We start from the raw sequence: 19,668 nt of genomic DNA, 5'->3' as shown, positions 1-19,668 counted from the left end.
TCCATACAGCTTTTCTTCTAATGATATTGCCATGAAAGAGCTTGATTCTAAGTTAGCCTGAGCGGGCATTTTGGACACTTGTAAAGTAGTTTTTCTGCCATGTAACCATGGAGCAGCATTTACAGAGGAAAAGGCTGGTTCCCTCCCATAAAACCTCATGTTTGAGTCCAAACTGATTACAGTCTTTTACCCATTTAATAGGTGAGTTTTAGGATCAGCATACTTCGTCCAAGTAGCACGCGTGCATTATCCCACTGTTCATAGTGCTGTCGTGCGCACTGACCTTGAGACAGGACTTCCGCTACGGTCAATGGGATTTTCACACAGACCCTCTGAACCTGTTTTTACAATACAGGAACATTTGTTTCTGTTACAACCTAGCTGGTGGAAATTAACTTTTGTATTTAAATTAAAAGGATAACAGAGGAAGAAAGACAGGCATTTTTCTCATGCCAAATAGCGCTTATTTATGCTTCATTTTCACCACTTTTTAGAAGCACTTACAGTTAAACTGCAAGGAAGGCATGATGCAGAACTAGGACTTTTGGCAACATGATGGCTACTTTCATGCAAATTTTTGAGAAGACAGGCTCTCCTGGAAAACCCAGGAACGTTTAGAGAGCCAGAGATGGGACTGTTACATCAAGTTACCAATTCACTCATTTTGGCTCTAGTTTTGGAGTACTTTCCTGGAATCTCAGTATGCCAAGTTTTAGGAAAGAATAAAGCATTTCACGTTTGGATACTTTTGAGCTTGCTTGAAAAGCAGATAAAATAATTAACTTAACTTGGATTCTTAGTTATCATGTACCGCTTTTCCTTTAATATCTGATAAACTACTTTTAGCTTTCTTCCCTCACTGGTAAGCACTGTAACTTATTGCTTAATTGATTAATAAGGATTATTTATTTTCAGAGAGAAATCTGCTTTCTATGGGCATTTTGGGAGGCTTTCAGTATCTTGTATGAGAGGTTTTGTGTTTGTTAGTGGTGGAAGTAGTCTGAGCTCGGGCTTGTGGGCAGAGGCAGGGGGTTGTCCATATGTATGATTTTTGGTCTCTTTCTCCCTGAATGCTTGCTATGGTGTTGTGGGGGACTAGTTTCAATACTGTTTCTGCTAGTATTATATTCTTTAATTGATATCTGGTGTAATCCATTGTTTCAGTCCTTTTGCCAAGCACAGATTTTTTATTTTATTTTCCTTTATTTTATCCTCTTCTTTAAAAAACAGATGTATGTATTTCTCAGGAACAGTATTGGACCTGATTACATATGTAAGTACTTATCTACTCTCCACAAGGGCTGAAGTTAACAAAAAGAATGCTATTTTTAATTTCAGACTTTAGATTTTTAAATAATTGCATCCCAAGACACCATACAATAAAATATAATACAGAACAACAGCCTGGCTTGTTTCCAAAGCTCATTGCAATTGAGAGGAGCCTGGCAGCTTGGCCCTGTGACAGGCTGTTGACCTGGCCCGAGAGCAGCGTGAGGCAAATAACACCTGAAAACAAAGAAAGACAGCTTTTTTAAAACTCCAGACTGGGAAAACCCCAGATTTTTGTGAACTGCGTGATAGGAACAAAGGATAGCAGCAGACACTGAGGCATGCTCAGCAGGAGAGGGTTTAGTTAGGCACAAATCCAATGCGGTAACATAAGCAGAAGAAGGGAACAAATAAAACCTTCCTTTTCTGGTGACCAACTCAACAAAGTCTAGCTATTTCCCCAGGATCCTCCTCTTTCTCTGCAGGAGCCCTCAGCGCTTTCATCCCTGTAGGGATGTGCTGGGCACCAGGGCAGGAGGCTGCCAGTCATTTCCCTGCCTAATTTAAGAAGCATGGCCATCAAACCCTGGCGTTACTCTTCCACACACCTGCCATCCTGAATGTTTGAAACGTTAACTTTGGCTCTTGCTCGCTCCTAGCAAACCCATTTGCTCACTTGGCTCTGTAATTAAGGTGATGGACTCTTAAATGTTCTCCATTAGCTCCAACCGCTGAGAGGCTACCTCAGTCACACTGGTCCTTCCTGTGCTACATCTCTTTTTTCCTAAAATTTTCATCACATCTTCCATTTTATTGGAGTAGCTGGAAAACATCAGCTCTGATTGGGCATCTACAATTAAACTCTGGCCCTGCTTACTTTAAAGAGAGATTTGGTACAACTTTCAGTTCAGCCAACATTTCCCTGCTGATAAGCAGGCCTCAATACATTGGTCACCATCATCCTACTGCTTCTAATGGGGCCGTGTCTGTGTGTCCGTAGCCTCTTGGCATGATCAGAGACTCTGGATACCTGCAGAATAGGCTTAGAAACCCAGTTTACTAAGCTAATGAGAAATGCTAATAATCCTAAAAAATAGAATTTATACCAGATAAACTTAGTTCCTTTGAGCCAGTTGACTAAATTAATAGCATGCTATTTCTGTCTGTAGCTGCCCTTGATATTCAGCTATTCTGTGTCGACAAATATTTGATGGGTACTTTTACTTTCACTACCTGAAAGTTTAGGAATATTTGGAAACTCCAAGTCAGCCACAAACTGCACATATCAGGCTCGAGGCAGACAGAGTATGTTTTTTAGCAGTTTCTGTTAGGTCAGAGAATAGCAAAATTAAAGTTATGCTGCAGCCAAACTACAGATTAGCTGCCACAGCTCCAGARTGGGACAAGGACTTGTAGCAACACAATTTAGCTAACTATCTAGTTGATCTTACAAAAAAAAAAACAGTCAAATTTAGCTTTGTGCTCTTCTGGCTTTGCAGCTGTGTCAGTGGCATTTGCGCAACAGAGGGACAGGTGCTTCAGGGATCGCTGAGGTGCAGAGCACAAATGCATTTGATCAGTGAAGTAACCAAGAAGCACCTGGAAAGCCGGGAATGCAAAGGTGGGGCTTGGGCCTCTGTGCTGAAAAGCACCTAAAGGAGATGCTTGCTGCCTTGACTTCCTTTCTGCAGGGTGGGTGTTCTGCTGCTGGGGTCTCCAGAGGACATTTGTTATTCCAGTGAGCTGGGAGTGCTCCTCTCCTCCCTTCTTGCTGGAGGATGAAGCCCCTTGGGGAAGGAGACCAGGTGAAGCAAGAAGTGATATCTGAGACCTTTCTATGTGGAGACATCAGGTGGTGCTGTAATGGTTTGTAATATAATAACCTTAATGTTTCTGGAATCTTCAGTAAAAGAAATATTTAGTTTTAGTAGCTACTTAATACTGATGAAGGATAAATTTGTGATATAAGTGGTTAGTCCCAGGCGAAGTCTCAGGCATGCATGGTTAATTTGGCCTTTGCTTTCCCAATGGGCACTGGGGTTGCAATGGAGAGTGTTGCTCAGGATGGTTCAAAGGGATGTAGGGGCTCAAGCACCAGAGAGAGCGCGTTTCCTCCTCCCAGGCCATGCTGGCAGTGACCGTGCTGGCTCCTTGCGCACAGGCAGGAAGGGAGTCCTCACTATGCCAGGGTAGGAGTGTTTGATAATGAAAAGGAACTTGTTGCTTCAGCTGCACTTCCGCACAAATGAAGAACTGTGCGTGTTCCCCTGATGCTCACAGTAACTAATCACAGGGCTTCTAAGAAGGCTGACACAGCCCAAAAAAAGTTAGGTAGAGGTGTGTCTGTGATGCTGTCCTAGCTGTTCAGTTACTAAGCGTGCAGGCCACCTGTTTCAAAGTTAGGCCCTTAAATCCATAGACCGAGATCAATGCAAGTGGGCAACTGTCAGAAATGGGGAGTAACAGCAGTGCTCTGCTCTTGGGGAGGCTGGTGCAATTGCTTGGTTAAAAGCTCTTAAAAAATCAACCCCCTTGCATCTCTGTGAGCTTAAAACAGAAGCAGCCACTTTGTGCACCTGGTGGCCTGCGTCCTGTTGGCACTGGAGACCCTGTTATTCTTGTTATTCTTTGAGGAACTTCTGAGTTTGTTTGGTTAGATGTTGTCGGGGAAAAAAAAATGCTGAGGACAAGGTAGGTTGCATTACTAGAGAAGCAGCTGAAGAACTTCCTCCCAGTGAGACTTGCTTTTGCCTCTGAGTCTTGTTTGGGGTGGTAAAGAGGTAGAGGGGAAAAATTGTTTCCTACCTCCTGCAGAGAGGGGTTCTTTAGCAGATCAGATGAGGATACTGCAAGATGTTTTGGCTGCAAGTTAAAGATGATAGAAAATATTCAAACTCAAAATGAGAAGCATTTTAAGGAGCAAGGACTACCACTGGATTATTATCAAGGGGTTTTATTCGTCTCCATCATCTCAAACTTTTAAATGAGGACTGGATCTCTTGGATCCAAAAGAGAAGTCTCCTTTAGTTTAACATGCTGGCATTTGCTGACATAGTTGGGAAAAACTATTTCTTCCACTGGCTTTATGGTGTGATCTTCTGCAGGTACTTAAATGAAAACCAAACTCTGAGAGGATTAATTCCCTGCCCTTTGCTCCAGAATATTCCCAGAAGGAAAAAAACTGGCACATCACTCTGGCATTCATTTTACAAAGTTACAGACTGATAAGGGAGCTCTGATGAATGAATCGAGGAAAGAAATGGATCAGTAAAACAGATACAAGATTTCAAGGCCTTGGGAATCAATGATGTCATGTTACAGTTTAACTTATCCTTAGAATAGCAGGTGGAAGAACAGACTTGTGGTGGGTAAACCTAACCCTTCTAAGTGACTAAATATTTAAACAAGTAACTGGAGATTTTTTTTTTTCTGATCAGCTGGCTACTCTTTTTGTATTGGAGTTTAAATTTTTAATGCAAGAAAGGCTGATATACCCAATACCTGTTTTTTGTTTAGAAATTGTAATGTAGTATCAGAAAAGCATTTGGAAACTATGAACAGTACTGTTTCTTGGCCACAGTTTGTTTAAAAGGACAGAAAGATGATTTAATCCGAATTAGTATCTCTCTTTATGAATGCATCCTGCTTTACTGGAACATCCTGACTCAACACTGCAGAAGCAGAAGTGTGCGTCCAGTTGCATAATACAAAAGAAAGTGCCAAATACTTGTAATTCATTTACTTATTTAAACTCTTCCATACTTCCTAAACAGCTTCTCTGAACTCGCGGTAGTAAAATCCAAAGACGATTTGCTTTGCGTTTTCCACAGAATTACAGAGAGGTTTTGTTTGCCAACTGCAACTAAGCTCCTTGAGACTCGTGTGTGGACGAGGACAGCATTTTGGGGGCTCTTTCTGTTGCTAGCTGAATTCCAAATGCTCGCACAAAGCTTTGTGCAGTTCAGTATAAATAACATTTATTTATTTAACAAAACCCAATTCAATATGGATACAGTGGACTTCTCTGACAAGCTCAAACGGCTGCAGCAGCATTGAGTTTGTGCCCATGTGTCCGCACCAGGGCATACCGCCATGTGCCTATACTGGCGCTGCACAAAACTGATTTCCTTCATTTAGTTTTGTATAACCTGGCATTCCCAAAGTGCTGTTCCCTCCAGATTATTATAGGGCCAAATACAGGGTTCCCGTTTATGCTGTGAACATGTAAGTGAGTACTCACCATACAGAAATCAAATACATGATGCAGGGATACACGATTATCCTCTCCTATCTAGATGCACCACTTCCTACCAGAGAGGATCTAACGCTCTTGTCTGTCTGAGATTTTGGGCATGTGTCTTCTCCAGTCCTTTCGCATAAGTTTAAGTAATGTACTAAAGTGGGAGCTCTTTATACTTCTGAGCAGATGAGATGGCTACTAAATATCATATTACGAAGGACACCTCAAAACTGAAAAATGTATCTTGAGAAGCCTAGTAATAAAATTGGCATTCACACCTACAGGGGAAAAGTTTCTTGCCCTTATTAAATATAATGAAGAGGAGAGCCTATATAACTCTAGAGACTCTGAACTAACAATTCAGCATGATGAGGCTGTTACCCTCTCTGCCCTCCTGAATTCTGATCATTTAAGAAATTTTACCTCTGCAGTTATACAGACTGCATGAGCTGATGTGCTTTAACAGAAATTTTACTCTAGCAAAACACAGACAATTTTTAGATGATATCTAGTCAAACTTGTACAGGTTTATACATCATTGTCATTTCTCTGTCTGGTCTTCAACTCTGAAATTTCAAATGCCACAGCTATCGGAAACCACCATTCCTCTCCTACAAAGCTACTACATTTATTTCCACAAAATCTTGACAATACTGGCATGAAAACTTTGCATGGAGATTTCAAAGCTTAGTATGCCTAAAAAAAGAGCACTTCCCACTTTCAGAAACAGCTTCCCTTCCTCTCCCAGCTGTCTTGGAAGATCTTATATAACCCATTTTCTTGAATATGTTAAAGTTTTTTTTAAAAGAACAAATACTGTAGATTGAAATCCTTTGCTCCCCAAACCACAGTCACATACTTCATATCTGAAAAGTAATGTATGTAAAGTAAAACCAAGAGGCAAGCATCACCCTGGCTTTATTCTTTTTCTTTTCCTCTAAATCGCAACTGGACCAAAGGAAGACAGACAACTCTTATGCTCTAGTGCCCTGAGCACCTCTGGATGTTAGCAGTTCAAAAACAAACATTTGCTTTCCTGATAATTTTTCTTATTTTTTGGAACTTTTTCCATGCTGTTTTATAAATTAAGTACATTAAAATCTTGAGGAAAATATACCTGTGAAACTTCTGCAATGACTAATTGTGCACACAAACTGTACGGCCTGTAAACTTGTTCCTGCAAAGGTTTTCAAATGCAGAAAAAATAATTCTTCATGAGCTGCATTACCCTTCCAAATAACTCGGGTTTTTGAAAAAGCATATTACTACAGAAATTTTTCTACCAGCTCTAGCACGCAGATGTCTCAACTAACAGCTCAATGAGTTCAGTTGCAATAAACTCCAGAAAGGACAGAACTGATGAAACAATTGAGTATGTTCCTCCAGCTGGGAGCAGTTTTACGCTCTGTATGGATATCTGGCTTGTGTTAGTATTAAAAAAAATTTGATAAACTGAAGATCTCTGTGCTGTACCCACATATATGGTAGAGGAAGCAGAAGTTAACTGTAACCTTGTGTTATTTTATTAAACACTTAAGATTTTGTTATCCTCTCTCATCTCTACAGATTTCTCACCCTCTTAGCAGAGCCACAATCATCTGAGCATTTATATTTGCCTCCCACTATATTCTTAAGGCCCTGCTTGTGCACGCAAAGCTCTAGCTCCTTGCTAGTCATTAAGGCTGCAATTTTTCTTTCAGCTGAAAGGGTTAGATGTGTGACATCCATTAAGAAAACTGCATGGCCAGAAAGAGGGCTATGAAAAGGCAAAAGGCAATTGCAGCATTATCCATCCCAGAGGGTAAGTGCATCTCTTATGGCACAATCTGTAATATTTGGTTATCTTCTTTCCTATGAAGGAGGAGGGAAAAGAAGAAGAAAAAATAGTGCCCCATTCACAGTCAGGTATTTTCTAGTGCCATTAAATATCAAACCATAGCCAAAATATTACACCACAACTGCTCGTGGCACTTCATCCTGACAAAACAAGTCACATTATCCAGTTTGAACAACAGATTAAAGCAGGTCCTCTCTGCTTTCTCAGCCTCTTCACAATTCCTCCCCTGCCTCAGTTCACCCCCAAAGCCTCACAGCACGTTTTGGAGCCTATTATTACCACTTAGAGTGTATCCAGTCACGAGTGAGGTGATCTGTCATGCTAAGGACTCTATTGCACAGGTGACTGCATGACAGCTACAAATTACCGACTTTTGAAGGAAGTTTAATATTCAAAGGTTTACATAATCTTTTTTGGAACCCCCAAACCTTTAATTTTCTTTTAACTGAGGCCATAGAAGACATGTTCCAGGAAACGGAGACTCCACTGTTGTACAGAGCCCATCTACTATACATGCTTCTCAGCATAAGTTTCGCTAGCAGATAAATTAGAGTCGAAAGTTATGCTTTGGGACTGCTGGCTTCATTCACTCTCTCATCTCCCATCTTCCTTATAATCTAGCCAGTGAGCCAGTGCACATGGTGGTAACGCACATAAAGTACAGACAGCTGCAGGATTGAGATACTCAGAAGTGTATTTTCCTGCAACTGAATGAATGTCTGCTGGGTTTTATCTCATGCATTGTGACCGTATCCTGGAAGCACTGGGAAATGTACGTATCTTTGGCTGTTAAAATCTTGATTTTAATTGTTTTCATAGATTTACACATGCAGGCAGTGCTGTGTGTGTAGATCTGTCTTAAATCACAAGGCAGAACTGGCAGCTCGCTGAGAATCCTCTTTCCTGTCCATCTTCACCTTATTGAAGCAATAATGGTGGGAAAGATGGGAATTCAACCAAAATAACTCATTTTGCCAGGTCACTTTGCAACAAACACATTTACAAGGCAGTGAGTCATACCTACTGATAGCCAAAGAGACATTTTTCAAAACAGGTTGTTAATGTTGTTTTTAATTTGGACAGCAACTTTTACTTGCTATAATTTACCCTGAGGACTACCACAGGTACAGCATCTTAGTGTTGCAGGGTAGAAAATGATTAGGTAATGCAAAAGCTATTGAATAGCAAGCAGTAATGGCTTACTTCGAGGTGGTTATTTAAAAAAAATAAATAAAAGTTCAGATGAAAAGTTGTGATACATGCTTGTAAAAATTATACCTGGAGACAAATTGGAATTCTTATCAGTTTGTTTTCTTTTTTTTTGCCTTTCACTTCTTTGAGGAGAGAAAAATTCCAGACACGAAGTAAAATTTTTGTTCTTTTCAACATACTGAGCACGTGCAATGTTTTGTCCCTTGATTTTGATAGGCCAGCACTTGGTGAAGGCCAACACCTAATTCAAAGGGGCAGTGAAAAGTAGCCGCCCTGTGCAACATCCCTACCCAGCAGATGAGCAAAATGAAGTGAGGAAGCTTCCTCTCTTTCGGTGGAAAGCGCTCTGACACTGAGCACTGTCGTACTTGCACATCCCTGTACAGCACACAGAAGGGGAAGGTCCTTAAAAATGACCCAGAGCAGTAATAATAAAACAATACTCGGGACTAGTGAGTGACGAAGGACTTGTGACTCTAGTTCCTATGAGCCTGGGAAGTAAGCGTGTGAAAGATCATCACCTCTGCTGCCATTCCTGTTAAAATCTTCCCTGCTCTTAGTTTAAAGGACAAAAATCCTTTAAAGAATTTGAAGTTTATAGGCTTATTTGTAGCGTGTTGAACAACACCGTGTAAATCAGCTTTCTGTTTAATTTAGATGTGCAACTTACTCTATCCCCTTGGCATTCTTTGCTCCTATTTCCCCCCCCCCCCTTTTTTGAGTGACTTTCTTCCCCAGTTAAATTCACTGGACTTCATGTTTTCCCTTTTCTCTACTTTATTTTTGTGGCCTCTCTTTCTTTTCCCAGTTCCTTCCCCTCTCAAGTGTAAACTTTGCCTCTGTGTGCTGCAATTCTGTTTTGTAAGGGTTTTTCTTCCCCCGTTACTGACAACCAACAGTTCCCTCCTCCCACTTTCCATACATGCGGTACACAGAAGAGCTCTGGCATCTTAGAGTCAGAGTTCAACCAATTTGGCTATGAAAAAACAGATGTATGCAAACATATGTAAAGCTAAGCCTCTTTCCCACCATCTAGTTCAGGGAAAAAAGAGCAAGATACTAGGTTTTGAACCTAAGCTGTATCCATGGATTTTTTCAAGATTCTTTCCCAGAAGCTCCTAGTTAGGAAGTTTCTAAGGAAAAAATTAAACCTCCCACATCCTAATCTGACTATCACAACACAGACCATTTTTTTCTCTCCCCCCACATCCCTTTTCCATCACATAATCTTCCGGTCACTGCAGGAGGGGGAGGACGGGTCTCCACCACGCTGCCTTTCCCTAGGCTAGTTTTAATCATTTTCCCTGGTGAATGATTGATTAAAAACAACCAGCAGCTCGCCACTTCTGCCAAGCTTATTTCAGCTTAACAGGAGCTTCACACTGGCTGTGTTAGAGCAGGACACGATTTAGCTGGAGGGACAGGCAGGAGAAGACTGACTTGTCAGCCGCACCGCTGCTGTCGTGTTTTTAACACACCACACCTGTAAATCCTTACACTCATGTAGTTAATATTGGGCAGAGGTTTAGGGATGGTGTGAGCTGGGCTAGTGGCCCTGGAGCTGTCCAAGGCGCAGAGAGGTAGAGCTGCTCAACCTCATCCCGTGTGACAGGTGGTCTTTGCCAGCAGAGAAAATATTCTGATAAATCTTTCTGCATTTGTACAGTTGTCTTTTTCTTCTTCCTAAAATCTACATGTAAATGTTAGAAAGGTTCTAACAAACAACTGAAAATTTTTGCCCCTCATTACAATAATGAAAAATGTTAATGTTTCCAGGGAAAACAGAGTTAAGGCAAGACTGAAATTACCCATGACTTAAGGCTGACATGGAAGGCTGCCAGTATGGATCTCAGCCCATAAAAAAGATGCATAAATGAGAAGAAAATGTGTTGATGCACTTGGTCTCTCTTTTCACATAGAAAGACCTAGCAGTATCACTGTGAAAGTACTTCTCTGCTTTTAGGGGAAAAAAAAAAATTAGACATTTGACTTTTCTGTTTCTGAATCAGGAATCCTCAGAGAACAAAAAAATTACTTTGACTATAACATTTTGAAGATGAAACCCAAGCAAATAGGAGGGGAAAAGAACTTAAAACACTGGCTTTGGACATTTTAAATCTAACTAGCCTTTAATAAAAAATAATGTGCACAGAGAGCTTTGTGAAAGACTGTTCCCTGCTCTTCCAAGCAGAGGCTGACTGAACTCTTATTCCAACTTATGACCATTTCAATGAATCCTCCGCTGAGAACAAGTAATACAAGAGGAAATTGAAAACAAATAACACATCCCCACCCCAGACATTTAATAAAAACCCTTTCAGATTGTTTTTAAGCGTGAGAAGAAGATGAGGAGACACAAAACACTTCCTTGCTTCTCTTTTAACACTCTGTCTGTGTGTAGGAAGAACTTTCTTTGTTAGAATGTATTGAAAATCTGCAGCTATCTCCTGCCAAGTTATAGTTCTGAATTCCCCCTCTCTTTTTTTTTTCTTTTTTTAAGTGTGAGGACCAGGATGTCATGGGAATTCAAATATATTCTCATTTCTGTTGCACAATTCTGTTTTTTCAATACACTGCGTCATCCTGTAAATCTAGCTTAAAGTATTTTTGCACAAGGTTTAAAGATATATATATATATATTTATATATATTTTCATAGAGGATACACATGTCCAGCCAAAATGCAGTCAACATCTCAGGCAGCAAGACAAAGGAAATTTGGTCTGAACCTTTGCACGCATCTGGAGTTTGGTATCAAACAAAAGTCTTGCTTTACTTGAACTTCAGTTATCTCTTCTACCTTTTTCTGTTTCACTGTGTTCTTGCTACGCTCCCGAATGCCTCCGACAGCCTCTGCTCCCTGCCTTAAAGTCAGGCTGTTCAAATTCTGCGGCACTTCTTGCCCGTTACTGTTGTGTAGTTCAATAAAGAGGGTTAGGTGGGGGGGCCAGCGTGCAGAAAGGCCCTAGAAAACTGCGTTTTGTTACAATGCTAGGATCTGCTTTTGCCTGCATTACCTTGGAGAAACCCGCCCCATCACCCAGTGATGTGTTGGTTGGATGTGGGTTTTTTTGTTCGTTTTTTTGTTTGTATTTTTTTTAATCTTCTGTTAGTAGGGTACAGAGGGGCACTGAATCAACCTAGCTTTTGTGAGCTTTCTGCACTTAATCACTGAAAAAGGAATGGGCAACTTGAAACAGAGCCAGTGAGGAATAGGGGTGCTCAGCAACTCTAAATCAGCTGGTTGCAGCTACCCCTTCTGAAAAAGGTTAGTCTTCCAGGCTTGGCTTCACTTCACCTATAATCCTCTTCTTAGCATGCAGCAATATCACAGCATTACCAGATTTAAGACAAACTAGCTTACAAAGGGCATAAAAAGATGAGGCATTAGGGTTCTCTTAACAGAGACTGGAGGACTAAATAGTGAACGCTGTAGGCCTTGATCAGTTATTTCGTACTTTATTTAAGGTTACACACTCATTAAAAAAAAAAAAAAAAGATGGGGGGAAAAATAAACAACTGAACCACAGGTATTAAGATACCAAGGCCTTTAATTTGAAAATATGAGAGAAAATTAGCATCAGTTTACAATTTTAACCTTGCAGTGTTTAAAGAGGAAAAACTGGAGGTGGTCTTTTAAATTATTCATGTACCTTTTGCTACTTTCTTCATAAACAAACACTGGGTTAGAGATACCGTTGACATTTCTCTGCATAATTATGTATGTGAAAAGCAGGTATAACATACTGCCATTTGCACTTGTCAGAATGATTGCCAAGATGCAGGCAGCCTGTGAAATAAGTCTCATACCTTTATTTGGGAGTGACTTTTTTCCACTTCCATGTGTCTGTTTTTAGCACATTTCCCTCCTTCCTTAAATTAGATCAGACAACTTTGTTTAGAATAATCTATAGATGCAAAATGCTCAAATGTGAATACACAAATATTGTAATTAGCTTCTCAAACTCTAACAAAACCTGCCAGTGTTTCCTCTATTATAAAAAATATCTAAGACATATACAATATGCTACCTTTGATCCACATTCCTATCTTACTGATTTCGATGGCAGCTGTAGCATGGAGAGGTAAGATATGGCYCAAGGGAGTGATTTGCACCCCACTCCACCACCCCCAATGTTACAAGTGGTACCACCTTAACAAACACAAAAAAACGAGCATTTAAAACAGGTCAGGTCAAGAAGAAATTCCAAAATCTCACTTTCTGTCCCTTACAAAAGCAGAATAGACCCAAAATGCACAGAATGGATTCAGGTTCATATCACACCAAAGACAGAGGTAGTGTTAAGGTCCAAGGCTTTGCTGTAGGCCCTTCCTGTGTTTTTTTTATAATTGTTTTTTTTATTTCAACATATATACTGAGAAACTCAACCACTACTGTGAATGTCAGTAAATGACTGCTTGCTAAATACTGTAAATACTACCTGTAGAAAAAAAAAACAACAAAAAACAAAACAAAATGAAAAACAACACAAACCCACACTGAATGAACCAACACTGCATTAGTTGTGGTTTGGCACAGCTTCACTTTGGCTGCTTCTTTTGGATGGAGTGCAGGACTTGGAGAGCTGCCAGTAGCACTGATAAAGTGAACCAAACCATAAAATGTAATGCACACAGGGGAAGAAAAAATACTGTTGGCATGAAAATGCTGTCGGCACTAGCACAGCATCCTCGCATACAGTTTTAAACACTCCTATATTATTGTGTAACACTTTTAAAATCTTTAGTATAGTATAAACTTGTCTTTCTTAAATAACAAAAATTAACAGCTGACAGCTACTTCCATTATTGCTTCTTTCCCTCATATTCATTAGCACTGTCTTATGTTCCTTGTTAAATACATTCCCCAGAGTGACAAATGTGTCTAGCACAGTGCATGCTTAATACACCAAGCTAACATAACTCCCCTAAGACTTTTCAGTGTACTACCATTCAGAACTGACTTACAGCTTGTGCCCATGGCGCTCTATTCATGCCATGTGAAATCCAGAGAAGCCATATACTTTACTTCCTGTGAAAACATTAACAGTTCTAGAAAAACTGTTTACCAAGCATAAAGGAAGAGTATTGGTCCCTCATCTAACACCTGTCAATGTAATAAAATGGCTCCATTCCTACTACTGAGCCAGAATAGTCAATACGAGCACAGAATTATTTTTACTTCTGTGTATGGTGCAAGGCTAATTACTCCGGCTTTGGCTCTTTATAGATCTACTACAAATTTTCAGTGCAAGATCCATAATCAGAGGTAACCAAACACCAGCACATGCATGCTACTGCTAATTTGTCTTTAAACCTCAATTCTAACACCTAGGATTTGTAAGCGTTATTCTTGTTTCTGTAAACAATTCAGAACCCCTTACAAATGGTATTCTCATCTCCTTTCCGGTTGTCAGCCATATACTTTAACAATATGTGCTGAACGACTATTAGCCAGGCTGGATCAGAATATAGTGGTATCCAAAGTACTTTTGCTCATGTCTCCTAAAGCAGGACATTCTGCTCTGTGTCCTTGTCCTCCATACTAGAGTATGTATCATGATAGTGGTGCAAGATAAAAGAGACATAACACTGAGATTCAAGAATGAGTTCATTCTTGAACACAAAAGCATGATACGCACAAAGAAAAAAAGTCATCTTATATCAATTTGTATTCAAAATGCAGCAAAAAAAACCTAGCCTTGAAAATATGCCAAATACTGCTTTTACTTGCCAATCTTCTGATGTGCTTGCTCCAGTGGGATAACAAATTTAACAGCACGTCCATCTGCAGCTTGCCTTTCTCGTGTACTGAGAGGAAATAATAAAACCTACAGATTAGCCACAAAATCCTAACCCTCTCAAATGAGGATTTGATATATGTTTGTAACAGTCTTAGAGAAGAGAAAATTCTTACTTGGTTACCTGTGTCATTCCTTCCTTCAAGTAAAAAGGCCCAAAAATCTAACTGTAGTTTTGCAGTCTGCCAGCAGATGTGGGGCAGGCTCAGTGTGTCAAACAGTTGTGCAGGGACATGGCCCCCTTGCCAAAAAGCAGGTCAGCTGATAAAACTTCTGTGGATCTAAGGGCATCATCTCTAACTGGCCAGCTCCTTGCTCAGAGATGACATAGTCTTATCTGCTTTCACTATGGATAGACCTACTGCAGACAGCAGGAGTTTACATGTAAAATAGTGAATCCTCTACAGAGGAGAGCCTGGATCCATGATCACAGTCACTGAAAAATACATCATGCTCATATTCCTACTCAGTTTCTGAAAGGCCCATGGATCCATAACAGGATTTTATCAGAAGCAGGCAGCTATAGAGGACAATTTTTTTCTTTTCTTTTTTTTTTGGTAATAGATAATGCAATAAATTCTGCTTACCGCACTGTCTCTAATAGGATGAGGCACTAGCATATACTACAAAATGGTTTACTTATCAGCTCTGAAATGTTCGTGGATTAGGTTGTCATCTTGCCAGTTTGTTCTCCAAGACTGCGTGTCACCTGACCCAAAAGACACATCGATACCTCTTGTCAGCATCTTGCGTTCATAAAGATACAGCCTCTTAACCTTATCTACCTTGCATATTCACTGTTAGATTTGCTTCAGCCTTCTAAGACTTCTGACTCTTTTCAGCTAAAAAACAGAGATCAAATGATGAAGTCTTACAACTTACATATCCTTACTTCTCTGGGTATAACTTTAGCAGTATGCAAAGGCTATTCCAGAGCTCTGCCTATGAGAATCTAAGACATGAAGACCACAGTGCTACCTCCGTTATTTATGATATATGCAGTTGACTTCATGGGTGAACGCCTTGTTCATCTGAAGAGCCTCTTTGTCAGCATGAAAAATGCCGTGGTACGGTTCTCCAGACAGCATCTAAATCTAGTGCTTATCTACCCGATGGGAATTACTGGAGTTAGTGAGAACTGCTGGTAGCATCTGGTGCTAGAAGCCTTGAGGGCTCCCTTGATGGGCAGACCACCAAGGATAGGAGAAAAGAGTATGATAAAGGAAAGCAGGAGAGAAAGTAGATAACAAAGGCAGATACAGAGAGGAAAAGGAAGACAATAAAAGCATAATCAACTAGTAACAATATCTCATCAATTACAAACGGCAAACCAGACTTCAGGAAAAAGTAAAAAATACGCTTTTTTGAGGGGGAAGGAAAAAATTTATAAAGCTATAAAAATCAACTTAGGTCTGCAAAGTTTAGAAATCAAGAAATTGTATTCTATCCTTGTTAACGACCCTTTCAAACTTATTTCTGAAATGAAGCTTTTTGATCACAATCATTTTACGTACAAGTACTGAAGCAACCTTGAAAAGAACAGAACTGTGCAATTGAATCAGCTAGGGAAGTAAAACGCTAAGCTAGTGAAAAGAAAAATCACCATTCCCTTTGGCTACCATTAAGGAAAATCTAATGATTGGTGATTAATGCCAAGAGAGATTATAATCTACCAGCAGATGTGTCATGCAGGCCATCTGAAGAAAACTGGCCTACTTAGTATGACCTTAGAAGATAACCTGAAGGAATCTGGTCCTTCAACCATTACAGACAAAAAACACTGCTATTCTCACTTTATTAAAATTATATATAGTAGAAAAATCTACAATTCCTTTTTAGCAAAGGATCTCCATTCTGAAATATTACTCAAATCATAATTTTAAAGCAATCATTTTCATTTTACAAATAATAAAAATTAGGTGGAAAGAAACACTGCCTGTCTTTCTCCAGGTTGCCTAGAGAACAAGTGGCAGTGGCAGGAATAAGAAGTCCTGCCTGCCAAGTCTCCTGTTTTAACTGCTAGACTGAACCTGATCTTCCCAGAAGCTATGCTACCACAGCAGCAGTACTCGATATAACCAAAGAAGTTTAAAAGTAAGTGGGATAGTACAATGGCTGGGCTCTGCCAGCTTGTAAGGATCATCTGGCATCACTTTCATTGCTTGCACCTCAGAGAGCACCAAGCACGTGTATGTGTCCTGCGCTGTGCTCCAAACATCGTAACACTACAAACGTTAGCATGATAGTGCCCAAATCTTGCAGGATCAGGCACCTCTCAGAGGAAAGGTGTATTTTAATCTCAGCTGTTCTCCTCAGCAAAATAGCAGAGAGATTTACCACTGATGATTAAACATCTATACCTATTTTGCTCTTCATGTGAAAACCAGCTGAAGAAAAAGCACTGCTTGGAGAATGGACTGTAAAACACTTACCAGTGTTGCAGAGAAAGGCACTGAGAGCTGTGTGTAAAAGGCTCATGTCGTGAGAGAGGACAGAAAACAGCATGAAGTGCATAAGAACAGCACAGCAAAAGCTCAAAAAAACCCTAAGATTTTGCCATCAAGCCCCAGAAGTCTCAAATATTTCCAGTGTACTTTGGCCAGCAATGTTTTCTCCAAGTCTACACTGATACAAGAAGCAAGTGATAGAGGAAAAATTTTGTTTGAGCCAGACAATATAGAATCCGTATTTGCAAAAATATTGGCTGAAGACAGGAACTGGGAGGAGGAGAGTCAAAACAAAGTATCTGGTGTCTTAACTTGGTATCAGCATTAAAACATATGAGGGTGGACAAATCAGTAGATTCCAAATGCCTCCTTGCTAGTAAGTATCAATGCGACTAGCAGATTTAAACTTCTATCCACATCTCTTCCATCTTTCCAAATAAGATTAAGCATGAAGTACTTTGTGAAGAGCTGATCCAACACCCATTGAGATCAATGGTAAAACAAATATTACAGGAACAAATCCGAAGTGTCTCTAGACAGCACCTTGCTTTCCACATGAATTTTTGCCAAGCACAGTTAACGTTCACTGCTGTTAAGGTTGAATTCCAGTTTCCAGTCTAGCCTGTCCTTACATGCTTTCTCAGATTCCTTCTGGGATCAAACCATACGTGTCTGATCTGAAGCCCTTTTTTCACAAGGAAGCTTCAGGTTCAGAGCTGAAAGAGGATAGGGAAGGAAAAATATCTGGTATTTTACTTTGTGTGTTAAAAAGAAATTTGCAAAATGCTCAGATGCAATCCTGGCAATTTCCTTTGTCAGATAAAGAGGAAGGGAGAGAGGGTTGAGAATATTTATATACAAAAGTTTAGGGGAGGAAAAACCTAACTTCTGCTGTTTCCCACAGTTATCTGTAAAGCCACAATAAATTGATCGGAAGATCAGGGACAGAGTCAGAATTCAATCTTTCCTAAACRATTAAGGTGTTTTTGTTGACAGGATCTCTTCTTATACTAATTGACAGTTTTCTGGAAGTCTTTCCTATTAGAGATTTCCTATCCCACTTTAAAAGTCCACATTGTTTCTAGTGCTAGATTCTCTGGTGACTGCTCCAATACGAAGCAAAAAAGATGAACAGACATGAAAGGGGAGGAGTTACAGATTTTGTTTAATAGACCATCTGGATCACATAACAAACAAAACTGCCCATTTAATGAGGCGGGACATATTGCTTTATTTGTATTGTAACTTGCAGCTGCTGTGACAGTAAATTCTACATATTTGCAAATTTGGCCACAAATTGCTCTTTACACAGGTGCGAGAATGCTGTGGAAAAGGTTTATTGTTGAAATTCTTATAGAGTTTTCACATATGGCTACATTCTCAACTACTCAGGGAAAATAAAAAAAACCACTCTCCCCTGTCATATTTACAAATTCCCCCAAAGCCCTTGATCTCTGCTTGAAGATACTTTGATGCAATAAAGGCCCAGATCAGAAAGTTGCCCATGATTCACAGTTCAAGCTAAAGTGAAGGGAAATAGCAAGTATTCTTCAGTATTATGCCTGCTGCTGAGAAATACATTAAATCCTAAGACCAGTATTAGCAGTTTGTTCACAAGGATTCCCCTTTGGTAGTTATCCTTGTAACAAATGCCACTAGGTCAAAATTGTTTTTAGCGTTATCAATAAGTAGAGAAATGAAGCAAAACAGATGATGATTTTAGTTTTTGTTATAGTAAACAAGCAAAAGAAAAGCTATGTTTAGTTGTTTACCAATCTCTTTATATATTTTTCTCCATATATATTAATCACCAATAGACACCAGTGAGCTACAAACTCCCTCAGTGAACAAACTTAAATCATACTCTGCCTTTGCAGTACAGTTACTGAAAATGGGCCCCACAGAAGCCAAGTCAACAGCCCTGAAAGCTGTGTTTTTCAGAACTATTGTTAAGTTTCCCTTGTTGCATGTTGCTACTTAACCACCTCAGACATTAAACAGAATACTCAGCTATTCAGAGACAATGCAATCTTTTTTCTGCAGGCTAAATGAGGCCACAGCCTTTTTTACTATCAAAAACATTAGGCACCTAGAATGGGACACATACATTAATAAGAATTCCCTCTTCCCAAACCATTTCTTCCATTTTTTTTCCTTTGCCTCAATGACTTTTCAAATTTCTAGACAGTAAGAGGAAACTTTACCATTTGCAGAGCTGCGTATCGACCTTTGTTAGCTTTGGTGTTCCTCTTGGTAATGTATGAAGTCAGCGTCTCAAAATACCCGGTTGGTTTGAAGCAGTTTGTTATCTGACAGTGTAATGAGTAACAGTGCACGTGCAGACCTTTAGCCTTGATTAGCTCTGAGACTGCAGTTTTGTTCTGGCTTTCCAGAATCTGGCAGCACGTGATAACAAGCACATCACATGCAGAATTAGAACAGAACGCCTATGGAATGCTGGGTCTACTTATTCTATATTAATAGTGGCATTATAATCAAAGATGATTTGCTGCTTGTTTGCATTTGGTTATGCTAATATATGAGGTACTTTCCAAACGGGGGAAAAAAAAAGGTAGACTACTTCTCTGAAAGCATTCATCATTCAAATCCAAAAAAAAGCAATGGAACACAAATAAGAGGAGAACAAGATATAAGAAAAGTTACTTCAGTAGAGGGTGGTCACATCTAGGCAATTCACCTTTTGTTTTGCTACAGTGATTATTTATGAGATGGGGCTTCTGTTTAACTACAACGGACTGTCAGCTCTAATTATATATAGCTAATGTTGAGAACTACTGCACAAGTGGTTGAGGATAATTCTTCCAAGTGGAATATATGAACTGTTTGCAATTACCCTTCATGT

General features: G+C 39.8%; 1 protein-coding gene across 2 annotated transcripts in view; it reads right to left on the bottom strand.

The window, feature by feature from the left end:
- The window catches only part of MARCH3 (membrane associated ring-CH-type finger 3), a 75,964-nt gene that overhangs the window by 41,284 nt on the left and 15,012 nt on the right, over window positions 1-19,668 (bottom strand). Inside the window, exon 2 of one of the 2 annotated variants that reach the window (XM_026056957.1) lies at window positions 224-338. The exons of the other annotated variant lie outside the window; for it this stretch is intronic. Coding sequence (XP_025912742.1) covers window positions 224-338 — 115 coding nt within the window. The remainder of the gene's footprint in view (window positions 1-223; window positions 339-19,668) is intronic. 2 annotated transcript variants of the gene reach the window in all.

Source organism: Apteryx rowi, unplaced genomic scaffold (genome assembly GCF_003343035.1).
Source record: "Apteryx rowi isolate R43461 unplaced genomic scaffold, aptRow1 scaffold_135, whole genome shotgun sequence".
Taxonomy (NCBI): domain Eukaryota; kingdom Metazoa; phylum Chordata; class Aves; order Apterygiformes; family Apterygidae; genus Apteryx; species Apteryx rowi.
This window is presented reverse-complemented; position numbering and strand designations above follow the sequence as displayed.